At 37.5% G+C, this 15139-nt stretch overlaps 1 protein-coding gene across 2 annotated transcripts in view; it reads left to right on the plus strand.

Moving 5' to 3' along the window:
* TM7SF3 (transmembrane 7 superfamily member 3) overlaps window positions 1-10105 on the plus strand; it is a 43093-nt gene extending 32988 nt beyond the window's left edge. The window contains exons 9-12 of one of the 2 annotated variants that reach the window (XM_043968024.1): window positions 1743-1895; window positions 6321-6418; window positions 7590-7752; window positions 9614-10105. In XM_043968024.1, coding sequence (XP_043823959.1) covers window positions 1743-1895; window positions 6321-6418; window positions 7590-7752; window positions 9614-9876 — 677 coding nt within the window. In that variant the 3' untranslated portion in view covers window positions 9877-10105. The remainder of the gene's footprint in view (window positions 1-1742; window positions 1896-6320; window positions 6419-7589; window positions 7753-9613) is intronic. The other variant, XM_043968025.1, reaches the window with a different exon arrangement.
* Window positions 10106-15139: the final 5034 nt, after the last annotated feature.

Here is a 15139-nt window from a genome sequence, read left to right on the forward strand (position 1 = left end):
TCCCAGCCTTCTCTTGTCTCCTTGATGCTCCATCCATGGGATAGTGGATGGAGAGCTGCCCCCTGAGTCAGGGAGATCTGGGTTTGAGTCCAGCATCAGACACACATACTGCTTGTATAACCATGGGCAAGTCGCTTAACACTTTCAGGTTTTAGATTGCAGCTAGCTGCTGATCTGCATTGATAGAGGGAGTTCCCCCATACCAGGGAAATCACAGGTCCACAGTGAAATCACCTATTGAATACATGTAAATGTAGTGTGATGACCAGCATTTCATTTTAACCCTTCGAGAATAATGCCAAGGACAGGCAGGATAAGCTCGGTCTGCTACAGCTTGAACTTTTATACTTAAAAAAGCAAAGCAAAGCTGTGTAAACTAGAGTTCTGCCTTTTCATGTACAGTCCTCTTTTTCTGTTCTGCTGTGTACGTGGAAAATGTTTTATTTGATATTGAAGTTCAGAATAAAAATAAAATAGAACACAACCACCACCACTGATAATGTCAGAGTAATGGTTACAATGTTGATTAGGCCATTGCTTACAGACTACTACTAGTTTCTGTAACGATTGGAATGACGCCACCTGCTGGAGACTTACTGTAGAAGAGTTCCGCCCATGAAGCGAAGGTCTTTGAGGGCAAGACCAGGTGTCTTTTTTTTGGCGTCAGGAAGTGAGGCGGGCTAGTGGGAGGAGGAAGGAAGAGACTGGCGCTCAGTCTCGGGCTCTTTCCTTTGGACTCTGGTGGAGAGCGGAGCTAGAAATGTGCTCTCCCTTTAATAGATAGGAATCTAGGCCTCTCTCTCTCTTTACCAAATTCTTATTCTCCTTAATAAATGCTTAAAAGTCTAACTCTTGCTAAAGCTTATAATTTATTGGCGACCACTCATTAGATATTTTAGACAGTTTAGCTAGAATTTTAGCCCTTAACATTTCACAGGATTAGTCCCGCCCATTACATGTAAAGACAATTTTTAACATTTATTTTGAGTTCCAGATTATCTCCCCCTACCCCTGACTAACCCTCCCCCCCAATGGTAAGAATTTGATAAAGGTTAATACATGTGCTATTATGCAAAACATATTTCCATGTTAGTCATAATGTGAAAGAAGACACAGACAAAAGAAAAAAACTGCAAAAAAAAATAAAGTGAAAAAATAGTCTATTTTCGATCAGCATTCAGGCTCCATCCGTTCTTTCTCTGGATGCTTCAGCATAATAAAATTCCATGATGCTTAGGAGAATGAAGACCTTATTTATATCCTCATACCCCTATGGATCCAGGGTGTGGAGGGTATTAGATAGAAGTCATGCCTATCCCATAAAGTGCAGTCACATACAATGTATTCCCATATTAGTCATGTTATGAATCTTTGTTTTTAGAAGCAACTTTGCCTCATTTATAATGGAACTGCATTTTTTTTTGGCCTTTAGTTCTAGAGTTTTTCTGTGAGATTAAAAAAAATATATTAATGGATTTTTGTGACTTCAGCCTACTGAGTGCTAAACTTATTGAAAGGTTTTATAAGCCCAGGCTCCTATCAGAGCCATGATTAGCATGTCTCAGGGCAGGCTTCTTGGAGAGGTCCTCCATGAATTGGGACGACATGTTTTTGGGGGCCATCAAGGAGCCCTGTGACCTTCAATCCTAGATTGCCACAGTGGTTAAGGCTGAGGTTGCTACAGGTCACGATTACAGATGGCAATGTGAGTGAAATGCTTTCTTTCCCCCCCTTTTGCATAGATCGACTGATTTTGACTGCAGTTGCTGGAGGCTTTGGTGGAATTCTCTTGGTAATGATTTGGTGGAGATTTGGGTTGATCCTGATTTGCATGCTCTGTGTTGGACTAGTACTGGGATTCTTCATCTCATCAGTGGCTTTCTTTACTCCACTAGGTAGGAAATTCTGTGACTATGTTTAGGCCCCTTTGTATTTGTCCTGGTTCAGATGTAGCTGGACGGGAAGCTTGGCCTCTAAAGAGACTCTTGTGTTCTTTATTTTTTTTCAAGAGATGCTAGAAGGGCAGCTAGGTGGCGCAATGGATAGAGCACCGGCCCTGGATTCAGGAGTACCTGAGTTCAAATCCAGCCTCAGACACTTGACACGTACTAGCTGTGTGACCCTGGGCAAGTCACTTAACCCTCATTGCCCAGCCAAAAAAAATAAAAATAAAAAAAAAAGAGATGCTAGAACTCCAACAACTTACATTGATCATATGGAGCCCATCATTTTGAGAAATACTGGTAGAAATAGTATTCTGACTTTCTGCAAAAGCATAGCGTATCAGAAGACCTCTCTGCTTTTTTTAAGTACTTGGATAATATTTTAATCCCCCCCCCCAATTACACATAAAAACAATTTTAAAGATTCATTTTGTAAAATTTTGAGTTCCAAATTCTCTCCCGTCCACCTCTCCCCTCTCCCCAATCCAGTAAACAATTTGATATAGGTTATACACAGGCAATCATGCAAAACATATTCCCATTAGTCATGTTATGAATCTATTTGTTTTTAGGGGCGACTTTGCCTTGTTTGTGATGGAACTGCATTTGTTTGCCAGAAGAATAAAGCTAAAGGACTCAATTATCTATCATACTGCCTCTTTATACATAGAACAGAGGGCTGGCCTTGAAGCCAGAAAGACCTAGATTCATGGCTGGCCTATGACATATACTGGTTGTGTGATCCTGGCTAAGTCACATAACTCAGGGCTTCAGAAAATTCTTAGGATAGTAAATTACAAAAAAATTTGCTGGCCTACATTGGGTAGAGAGAATTTTCTCATCTGGAAGATCTATACCAATTAAATCATAGATCTAGTCCCTGTCTCTTTATTTGTGGTAGAAAAAACTCAAGGATCAGGAAATCTTAATTTTTCTTTCCTCCCTTTAAATTTTCCTAATATGTTGAATGAGATGACCTCTGAAGTGAGATTCTGGAATGATTTAAATAACCTGTGCATTCTTTGGTGTAGGTACTTTTCTAGTGACACTGATTATAACTCTTTCATATGGTTCATTAGTTCTTTGGTTTATTTTCTCAGAAAGCAAAATATTTATTCATATAAATTTTGAGACACAGTTTTAGTCAGAAGTAAAAATACATTTCCCACGGCTAATGAAATTGAGGGCAGCTGATGCTTGTTTTCATGTTCATCTTCAGTTCATTTAGGAGTTTATTCAGTGATAGCAACTTAGTTGTTCTCAAAAATGTCAATGTAGCTTTGCAAGAAGGAGACGGTATTTTTTTTTTGCATGCTTTATTTCCAGTTCCGACATTTCAATTAGGGTTTTTTCCTAAATGCTGCCACTTTTTTCTTTTTTTCTTTTTCTTTTTTTTTTTTTTGCATTTAAAACTGACCAATTCTTTTGCAGATTCAGAAAGCTGTTCAAATTTTTGACAGCATCTTGGCTTGACATTTGCTTTTTAATCCAGCCTTTGTCCAGAGCTTTGTTTGGAGTTTTAATAGCTCGATCATTTTCTGCTTATGGTGACTGTTTTTCTATTGGATTAGATTAAAGTTCTTAGTACAACTAGAGAAGTGAGATTCTATCTCTAGAGTTGTACAGGATATAACTGGAAGAAAAAGCTGTAGCAGTTGTGCTGGTCCTTTGACTTTCTACAGGGGAGTCCCCAGATTAAAGCCCTAGGGCCAAATCCAGGGCAGTTTGTATTTGTACACAGCCCTTCTGTGTGATCTAAGAATGGTTTTTACATTTTATAATACACTAAACGTATATTTTAACTTGTACAAAATAGTATAGTATTGTATAGTATTATTTGTTTTTGTTTTGGTGGGGTTTTTTCGGTTTTGTTTTGTTTTGTTGTTTTTTTTTTTTTAGTGAGGCAATTGGGGTTAAGTGACTTGCCCAGGGTCACACAGCTAGTAAGTGTTAAGTGTCTGAGGCCGCATTTGAACTCGGGTACTCCTGACTCCAGGGCCAGTGCTCTATCCACTGTGCCATCTAGCTGCCCCTTGTTTTGTTTTTTAAAGGGAAAGAATTTATAACTAGTTTCCCAAGTCTCTCTACCATAATCTCCAAAGCTCTGCCTAGCTTTCCTCACCACTCATTAGCATTCATGAACTGATCCAATCAGGGAGATCTCCTTTCTGTGCTCTGCCTCCTTCCAACATATTATTAGCATGCTCATTTCTGCTTTTTTGCTTATATTTCTTAGCATTCCTCTAGCTTGAAAAGACTTTTCTACATCCAGTTTATCATTCAATCCCTATTCACAGCTCTTCCTCTCCTCTGAACTGCTATGGCATTTACTTAATTCTATTATAGTTTTGTTCACCATTATTTCATGGGCATTAATCCTATGCCCTCAACATACTCTCTCTCTCTCTCTCTCTATATATATATATATATGTATATATATATATATATATATGTATATATGGTGTGTGTGTACACACATTTTCTCCTTCAATAGAATGTAAACTCCTAGAGGGCAGGGATGTTTTTATTTTTGTCTTTGTTTCTCCAAATGCCTGGCATACACAGATGCTTGGTGTTGGCTTTATAGTGTTAAATTTTAAAAAATATATTATTTACTTTGTTAAATATTTCCCAATTAGATGTAAAATATTTTTAATAATCATTTTTTAAAGCTTGAGTTCCAAATTCTCTCCCTCCCCTTTGAGAAGGCAAGCAATTTCATTTTGATTATACCTGTGAGGCCATTCATATTTCCATATGAACCAATGCTGCAAAAGAAAACATAAACAAAACAAAAAACATTAAAAATACAGAAAGTTAAAAAGTATGTTTCAATCTGCATTCAGAGTTCATCAGTTCTCTCTCTAGAAGTGGATAGCATTTTTCATCACGGGTCCTTTGGAATTGTCTTTGATCATTGTCTTGGTCAGAGTAGCTAAGTCTTTCACAGTTGATCATCATTACAATATTGCAGTTACTGTTCACAGTGCTCTCATTCTGCTCACTTCACTTTGCATCAGTTCAAGAATTATCTTGTTTGTCATTTCTCAAAGCATAATAGTATTCCATCACAATCATATGCTAAAACTTGTTCAGTCATTCCTCAGGTGATGGGCATCTCTCAAATTTCTAATTCTTAGCTACTGCAAAAAGAGGTGTTATAAATATTTTTGTACCAATAGGTCCTTTCCCCTTTTCTTTGACTTCTTTGGGATAGAGAGATGGCTTTATATTGTTAAACCTATTGAGAGCAAGGATTATGTATTATATTTTGTAGCATTTCTGCCAGCTGTTGTGAACATAGAGTTGGAGCTCCATGAGTACTTTCTGGTGCTTTTTTTTTTTTTTTAAACAACCCAAAACTTATGTGGTCTGCCTCTGTAGTTCATGTAAAAAGTTCAGTTCAGCAGAAATTACATACCTACTGGGAAGAGAGTACTGTGCATTTAAAATCTAGTGTGTGTGTGTGGGGGTGCAGCTAGGTGGCGCAGTGGATAAAGCACTGATTCAGGAGGACCTGAGTTCAAATCCGGCCTCAAGACACTTGACTAGCTGTGTGACCTTGGGCAAGTCACTTGACCCTTGTTGCCCTGCAAAAAAAACCCAAACCAAAAAAACAAACCAAAACAAAAAACCCAAACAAACAAAAAGATAATCTCATAATGTAGATAACATTTTAATGAATGTGTATTATTATGTTGTAAGGTTGAAGGGTGGAGTATCTCCCTGGAGGAAAGGCATTTCAATCAAAATTTAAGGGATAGGTAGTTTCTTGTGCCCTTAGGACATCTAAAAATATCCTGGAAGGGATATTTAATGCTATTGTCATTTTCCCCTGCCAACACCAAAGGAAATGGCTTGTGTCTTCTTTGGTGACTCACCCTCTAGCTGTTGCTGCTGCTGCTTCCTAGAAAAAACCCAGCATATTTCTTGGTAGGAAGTATCTTGAGAATTAATTTGGTAATCTGTAGACACATTCTACTGACTCGTGTAGGAATTTAGTTTGAACAGTTTTCTTTGTAGCATGTTTTTGGAATATTCTTTTATTCTGTTAATTTTGTATGTATAGAGACCCACTTTAGTGAGAGTTAATAGTAAGATACAATGTCAGTTACTTAATAGCATCACTTTGTGTTTGTGTATACGTACACAAACATAAGATCTTAGATCTTATAAGCTAAAGATAAGATCTTATAAGCTAAAGAAATCATTTATCACCTTTTTAACTTGAAATACTTTTCCAAACCCTGTAAATCTGATGTCCACAATTTTTAGTTGCAATAGTGTATAAGAAGCTAAAGCATATTTGTTTGCTTTATGTTGAGAAAATTAGATTTCATATGGATTATTTGTGACTAATAATTTTTTCTTTTCCAGGAGATTTGAAGATTTTTCATGATGATGCTGTGTTCTGGGTGGCTTTTTCTTGTATGACCATTTCAATTCCAGTAGTTTTCATAGGTTGTTTAAGAATCGTAAGTGTGTCATAATGGATTTTTATTCATTGTGTGGTTCTAGACATTGATGTTCTGAGTACAAAAGTAATAAATACTTGTTTCAAAAAGGATACAAAATGGAAATCATTCTGATGAGGAAGAAAAGAGACTACAGAGACTAATTGAGTGTGTGTGTGTGTGTGTGTGTGTGTGTGTGTGTGTGTGTGTGTACACACACATATATTCCACATTGGAAGGACTGCCTTGGGTCACTGTAGGTTTCCCTTCACTAGAGGTCTCTAGAGAGGTTTCATAATCACTTGTCAGGTTTTTTGTAGAGGTAGTTTTGTGGGCAGCTAGATGGCCTAGAGGCAGGAAGACTCATCTTCCTGAGTTCTGGCCTCAGACACTTACTAGCTGTGTGACCCTGGACAAGTCACTCAATCCTGTTTGCCTCAGTTTCCTTATCTATAAAATGATCTGGAGAAGGAAATGGCAAACCACTCTAGTAAATGTGCCAAGAAAACCTCAATTGGGCTTTTGAAGAATCAGGCACTACTGAATTAACAACTATTTTTGGTGAAGTAAAGGTCAGACTTGCTAGCCTCTTAGATCCTTCCAATTCTGTGAGATTCTGTTGCCTTGTAACAGTGAAAAGAGCTTGGCCTTTTTCAGTTTGACTTATTGGAGGAGAGGGCACTTAACTGTATGATCATGGTCATTCTTTTGACCTCTCTGAGCCTGTTTCCTCATTTATAAAATGTGTGTGTGTGTATATATATATATATATATATATGACCTACCTTAGTCCTGTTCTGAGGAGTCAGTCTTGTAAACCTTAAAGTACAATGGAACTTAGTAAGTTGGTTAGTTAAAAGGGGTTGAGTCAACATACCACATAGGAATTGTCTGAAAATTGCAGCCTACAATCAGGGTTAGTGTCATCTTAGAATAAGGTTTATTCAGAATAAATATTTATTGAATGAATTGATGCCTGAATATGTCTAAATAGGTATAGATATCATATGAGGAAGCAATTAATTTGTGAAGTAAATTAAACATTTGATAACAATAACCCTTACTGAAATCTCAAGTTTCCTTGATGAGTTAGACAGGATTCTTCCTTTAGCTTGCAGTAATGCCTGATTGATATCAGTGTTCTTTTGGAGACTGGGGTCTAAGACTCTGTTTTTCATATTATTTCTTGTAGCTGAACATACTAACTTGTGGGATTACTGGCTCCTACTGCGTGGTCTTAGCCATTGACAGTTATTTTTATACCAGCCTTTCATACATCACTTTGAATGTACTTAAGAGAGCAGTCAACACCAATTTCAACAGAGCTTACACCAACGTGCCTTTTCAAACTAATGGTAAGTATCTGAATTTGCCTATGCACCTATAATACGGGTTGTCCAAAAGTCTTAGTGTGATTTTTAAGCTGAAGTATATGCTTCCAGCTCACTATAAGAAAGCACCCAATTAGGTGGAACTCCTTCACCTTCAAACACAACCTGTTTATAATTACAGTTCACATTAAGGTTTGCAAGACACTTGACCTTAAAGCTTATTGTTAACAGTAACTTTTGGCATTGGGAATGTGGTGGACTCCAGTTTGGGTGAAATTTCATAGTAGTGAATGGATTTTTGCACTCCATCCCTGCCATCCCCCAGAATCAAAATTTAATCAACTTTAGGAAGAGGAAGTATGAGATAAAAGTAGCTCCAGTAGAGTTCTGACATAGCAGATGCTTAGTACACTTTTGTTAAATTAATTTGTGGTATTTCTGAGCATAGAAGCTGCCTAACTTATTTTCCCGTGTACATTCTTGCTTTACTCCTGGTATTAAATGTTAGACCACAGGAATAGATAGATGGTATACTGGCTTGTATATATTAGGGGCAGCTAGGTAGTGCAGTGGACAGAGGCCTGGGCCTGGAATTAGGAAGACTCATCTTTTTTTTTTTTTTTTTTTTGCAGGGCAATGGGGGTTAAGTAACTTGCCCAGGGTCACACAGCTAGTGTCAAGTGTCCGAGGCAGGATTTGAACTCAGGTACTCCTGAATCCAGGGCCGGTGCTTTATCCACTGTGCTATTTAGCCACCCCCGAAGACTCATCTTTATGAGTTCAAATTTGCCCTCACTGATTAGCTGTGTGACCCTGTGCAAGTCATTTAACCTTGTGTGCCTCATTTCCTCATCTGTAAAAATGAAATGGCAAACCACTCATTATTTTTGTCAAAAAAAAACCAAAATAGGATCATGAGGAGTTGGACACAACTGAAACAAATGAACACGATAAACTGGCTAGAGTGCTAGAATTGGAATCAGGAAGACCTGAGTTCACATCCTCCCCTTGATTACTTAATAGCTGATGGCCCTGGGCAAGTCACTTCAACTCTGTTTGCGTCAGTTTCTTCATCTGTAAAAATGGGAATAAATAATAGTACCTACCTCAGAGTTGTTGTGAAGTTGAAGTTAGATATTTGTAAAGTACTTTGCCAACCTTAAAGTGTCATATAAATAAATACTAGTTATTAGCTATTTTTATTTCCTCTGGCTACTCTGTCCTATAGGATATAGGCACAATTAGAATCTATCTGATTTTCTAGGAGACTGATTTTCTTTGTTTAACCCTCTCTCTTCCCTGGCTTGCCTTTGGAAGGAACTGAGAACTTGAGAACTGGAACAGGGAGATTTAACAATGAAAGATGTTTGAACAGAGATTTTAGAGGTGTTCAGTAAATAATTTTTGAAGCAATGTGGATATATTATATACCTTTTCTTCCACTCCCATCCTAGCAACACCACCCCTATGTGATTCATTCATTTCAAATTACTGGCTCCTTTTCACTACTCAGTAGCAGGGTTCTATACTCCTATCCCCTTAGGTAGAAATCAAAGCAGTTGAGAAAGGGGTGGCACGTAACGTATAGCTTGCCTGTGTGTGCAGAATGCCCCCTGAGAACTACATCATTGTGACTGACCGTCAAGAGTAGCCAGATATCAAAAAATGAATATATTAATGCATCATGTAATAATAATAGTTAACATTTATATAGTTCATACTATGTGCTAGGCACTGTGCTAAGTTCTTTGTAATGATCCCCTTTGATCCATTTGAACCTGGGAGGTTAGTGTCATTATCTTCATTTTATGGATGAGAAAACTGAATTTCAGTCTGTTGGATTTTAAAGTATGAATTTCAACTGTTTATCTCTCTTATTTTGTAGACTTTGTTATTCTGGCTATCTGGGGAATGTTGGCAGTGAGTGGAATTACATTACAGATCCGGAGAGAGAGGGGACGACCATTTTTCCCTCCCCACCCGTATAAAACGTGGAAGCGAGAAAGGGAGCGCAGAGTCACCAACATTCTGGATCCCAGCTACCACGTTCGTCCACTAAGAGAGAGACTCTATAGCAAATTAGTACAGTTTAAGCAGCTCTTTCAAGAGGAGGAGGCAGCAGGAGAAAGAACGCCTCTGCTACTGTGACAGAGATGCCCTCTCATTGCTTCCCTTTTATCCAAAGGACTGAATCAGTATGAACATTTGAAGCAATGTTTGTCAACTGTGGTGCTATGCCTTGATTGCTTAGGAAATCCAGAGTGTCTGAAGGCCAGACAGCTTGTTGCCTGGGATATCATGTTTGTCTCCTTGTGCTTGTTAACAAGGTTTGATGAACCTTTAGGACATTCTAATAATAAAGCATCATTCAGAGGCAGCTACGTTTTTGTCTAGACATTGTTCAGGAGGGTATCTGTGGAGGTGGGAGTGATACGGGATGAGTGAGATTCCGGGAAATGTCTGTTGATGGTAAGGAGGCATTTTCCCATTTTAAATTATATGAAAAGAGAGCTTTCAGTTTAATGTTCAACTTAATCCATTAAATATAGATAATAAGGAAAGAAAAATACATGGGCTGTTGAGGTCATGGGAAGTAGAAAAGTATATGCTGAGCCCCACTGTCATTCCATTCTTGAAATCCCTTAGTATTTCTCCCAACCCCTTAAAATGTTTCTCTTTTAAATTGTCTTATGATGGTTTATGCAAATTTTAAACAATCTTCATTTGTGGCTGCTGGAGGGCTAGGGACCTGACAGTGTATTCACTGTCAGTCTATCTAAGTATACTGAGTATTTGAATTGTAGAGAAGAAATAGAGAGATGAGGAACGATTCATTTAATTATCAGAAGCTGATCAGTAATGAGGAGTGATATTCTCTATTCTCTTTCTCATTAGACCTCTGTATACTTTCTCATTAAGACTATATTATGGGGGCAGCTAGGTGGAACAGTGGATAAAGCACTGGCCCTGGAGTCAGGAGGACCCAAGTTCAAATCCAGCCCCAGACACTTAACACTTACTAGCTGTGTGACTCTGGGCAAATCACTTAACCCCAATTGCCTCGCCAAAAAAAAAAAAAAAGACTGTATTATGGAAACGGCAACCTTTATTTTTTGGCTTAAATTAGAATGATCATCTCTGACATTTCAACTGACTGAAAAGAGGTAAAAATTTATAGCTAATGAAGCTTGGTGATTTAGTTTTCAAAATTCAAATGGCCACTCTTTATGTTTTTATGGGCATTTCCAACATAACACTAAAAACTTCTAACAAACATGTTTTTCTTCTTGGAAAGAATTTACACTCATTAGCTTTCATCCCCTCTTTTTAACAAACTCAGACAAAATCAAGTGTTTTTTATATTGTGACTCTGATTGGCTGGTGTTGGCATGAACATAAAAAACCAGCCTTTTTCTCAAGGCTTTTGTTACATGGGTGGTTGAAAATGAATTTAGTGGAGGGGAGGGAAATGCAATGACACACACTGAAGATGTGGCTGATTTTTAATGAAGGTCATTAGCATTGGGACACAACCAACTTTCAATTTTATTCCTTTGTAGTTTGATAGTCTTTTTTTTTTTTTTTTAAAGAAGGCACTGTGTTCTGGCCTGCTAACTCCAACAGGCCTCTTGTACCAGTTCTGCCATAATACTGGACAGAAGACTGGCTCACCAGTATGAATTTCAAGTTCGTTGAAATTTTTTGCACAAGATTATATATGGGTTAACCACTGATGCTTGAAGCATTGCAGCTTTCAGCAGTTTTCTTAGTAATGTCCTTGTGATATTTGGAATTTGTTTATTATTGGATAGTTTTAAATTTTTACTTTTAAAAAGTCTTGGAAAACATAGAAAAAGCCTCGTTTTATGGTTTATTTGTTTTTTAATCGTCTCTATTGCCCATTCTTTCATATCTTCTATCCCCATTCCTGTGGCCTTTTCGGCTTAAATGAACCTTATTCAAATATAGAATTTTAAAACCTTTTACAGGCCACTGATAACACTTTACAATTGGAAAGACTCCCCGCCCCCCTTTATTTTTTTCATTTGAGCATGGGATCTGTGCCTATGGGATGCATTTCCACTTCTTAATATTCATTTGCAAAGTCAAGGTCTGTTGTTAGCTAGGGATTGTAACGGTACTTCACTCAATTAAGAAAGAAAACACAATTTGTTTAATTTTTCAAATTGTCATAATATTTTGTGAGTAATCAAAAGCAGAAATTTGTATATCTTTTTTATAATAAATACAAGTAACAAATAACCTTTCTCCTGGTTATTGACCTTATCTGTTTCCATTTTTAGAAGAAAAAACATTAGAATAAAGCATGTACCTTATTTAACTGTGAAATTTAATATCTGGATTCTTACTCCCCTCATACAATAAAGCCTTATGAAAACTGAATTAGAGAATATATTTAGATTTTTTTAAAGTACATATAGTACTGTATTCAGTATGCTGTAAGGTCTTCAGAGTTCCTTCTAAGTAAATTGGTAAAGACATTGATATAAGTTTACATATATGTGTATATATATTTGCCTTTTCATCTATAGTGTAAAAACCAGCTTCTGTCTCATGAATTCAGGTTTTTTGATAAATAGGAAACCTTTGCTACCATTTATTGATGTTGAGGGCAAGAGAAGGGAAGAATATTATAGACCAAGTACATTTTTTTTACTGTATATGTCTTTAGGTGGCATGACTTGACCTTGAAAATAGTGTCAAGTTTGGAATTATTTTAAAATACGGTCTGTCTGGTCATCAGACGCTATTAATGCAATTCAGTTTGGGGACAGCAGGTTAAAATGCACTTTAGCCAGTGTGCTAAAAATAACCAATAAACATTTGTTAAACACCTACTTTCAGAAGGTTCAGTTTGTATGTACCTATTTTCTTAACTTCTTCCCATCTTGTTGCACAGCTGGAACAGGGGTTCTGGTTTGGGGCTGAAAGAGGAATCAACTTGTGGAATCCATGTAACCAAAGATAGTGGTTGTTTCTTTTTAGTAGGAAGGCTTTCCTGCTTTATCACACCATGATGGTTTGTAAGTGTAGCCCTGTTTTAGTGTTAGTGAACCTGCTTTTTGGATACTTTTAAGGTATCTAGGGGAAAGGACAGGCTCTCTTCCCAAAACTCCTTATTTCTGCTTGGAAAATATTCTAAGCTAGGGTCTGGTTAAGCTCCGTCTAGATTCTAGTGCTCTAGTCATTTTAGAAATGAAATTCCTCTTTAGTTTTAAAAAGTTCTATAAAACTTTGCCCCAGCTGATCTTTCTAGCCTTTTTGGACATTACTTCCCCTGCTGCACTATAAGATCCAATCCAAACTACTAGCCTTCTATTCCTAAAATAAAACTTGTGCCATTGCTCTGGCCAAATTCTGGAATGCCCTCCCTCATAGAATCTGTCTCAGGTACCACTTTGCTGCAGGAAGCCTTTCCTGATCTCCCCAGATGCTAGTGCCCTCCCACCTAACCTACCTTGTATTTTTTTTTTTTTGGGTGGGGTAATGAGGGTTAAGTGACTTGCCCAAGTTCACACAGCTAGTAAGTGGCAAGTGTCTGAGGCTGGATTTGAACTCAGGTCCTTCTGAATCCAGGGCCAGTGCTTTATCCACTGTGCCATCAAGCTCTGCCCCTCTGCAGTATTTTTTTTTTTTTTTGGTGAGGCAATTAGGGTTAAGTGACTTGCCCAGAGTCACACTGATGTAGAAATCACAGGTAGCCTCTGACCTTGTCTGTCTCAAACCCTGGCCTTGCTGTGTTCCACCTACAGTTGCAGACCTGTAATCTCTGCCTTCTAACCTTGTCTCAGACAGGCTCTGGCCTTGAGGTACCCCAGCTGCAACGACAGGCCCCCCCCCCTTAACTACTGACTTCATTCTTAATGTACTCCTGTAATGATGACTAAACCACTAGGCGCCACTATGCACCCTTTGTTCGATGAATAACTGACCTCATCTTCATTTGATAAACTTGCCACTATACCACGCCTACTCTTTTTGTATATAACCAGGTGGGCTACAAGACTCGGAGCCCACTGATAGAAGCTTGAAACCCCCTTCGGGCCTGCGTGTAATAAACTCTACCTCGAGTACCTGGCTGAGTATTTTCTGTCAATCGTGCCATAACAACACAGCTAGTTTCAATTGTCTGAAGCTGAACTTGAACTCAGGTCCTCCTGAATCCAGGGCTGGTGCTTTTTCCATTGCACCACCTAGCGGCCCCTTCTTGGCATTTATTTCTATCCACTATGTACTTGTTATTGTTTGTATTTGTATCCCTAGCAGACTAATTGGCACACAATGGGTGCTTGAATACTTATTGGTTGACTGACAGCAACGGATTTGGAGTCAGTAGATCAGGGTGTGAGTTACTATATATACTATAATACTTTAATTACTATAAGGTATAGTCATGGGTACATAATCTCAAAGGATCATTTCCACTTTACAAATCTGTTGTGAGGAACGCATAGGACTATGCACACATACATGTTTTAAGAACAAGAAAAATGATGCGTTACTTTTTAAGTTACTGGAGAAATAATGCGAATTTTATCAATTATCTTTATTGATAAAATTATACAGTACACATTCCAAATACACATTTCAAGCTTCTGGATTACAAAAATAATGCGTACGTGATGAAAACTTATTACACAAAATGAAACTCTGCAAAACCCTAAAATTAAATCTCAAACACAATATATGAGGGTCAATAGGAGATAAATTAAATCACAATTTTATTTACAAAATACTCAAGCATTTTTTTTTTTAATAATAGCTGTCTCAAGATTGCCACATACTAAATCTTAGAAGTGCAGCTTATTTATTTCCTTAAGTTAACTGGGATAAAACCAAAATTATCTGGACAAATCTGCCACCAAGTCAAGTACTGCTTCTTAATCAAAGTAATACTTTTAAGGAAAAAAATACCTGTTATATTGAAAATCTTCACTAAGGCCTCTGGAATAACGTTTTACTTCAAATAAGAAACACCCGTTTGGGAAGGTAAGTTTAAGTTAATAGTTGTTGCCTTTACTCTTAGCAATATGTGAGTCTTTGCACACTAATAGATTCTGCTATAAGAGTAGTATTTCTTCAACAGATGATCTAAATGGAATTTGCAATCTGTGCTAATTTGAGAAAGCTTAGTTTTTCCTTTGTTGTCCATTTAAATAATGGCCCAAACTTTAATTACTTCTATACTTGGCTGTCCATTTTAAAAAATGCAGATGGTGTTTGTAAACAATTTGCAGTTTTTATAAAATCCAAGAAAATGAATTATTCCCAAATATCTTTCAGTATGATGGTCATAAAAAAATCGGAAAGTTACTAGGAACAGATGCGCTCAAGGGCAGATTCAGAGACGTACAATTAATTATAGTTCCTTTGCTCCTGTTGGCATCTA

The sequence above is a fragment of the Dromiciops gliroides genome, chromosome 5 (genome assembly GCF_019393635.1).
Source record: "Dromiciops gliroides isolate mDroGli1 chromosome 5, mDroGli1.pri, whole genome shotgun sequence".
Taxonomy (NCBI): Eukaryota; Metazoa; Chordata; class Mammalia; order Microbiotheria; family Microbiotheriidae; genus Dromiciops; species Dromiciops gliroides.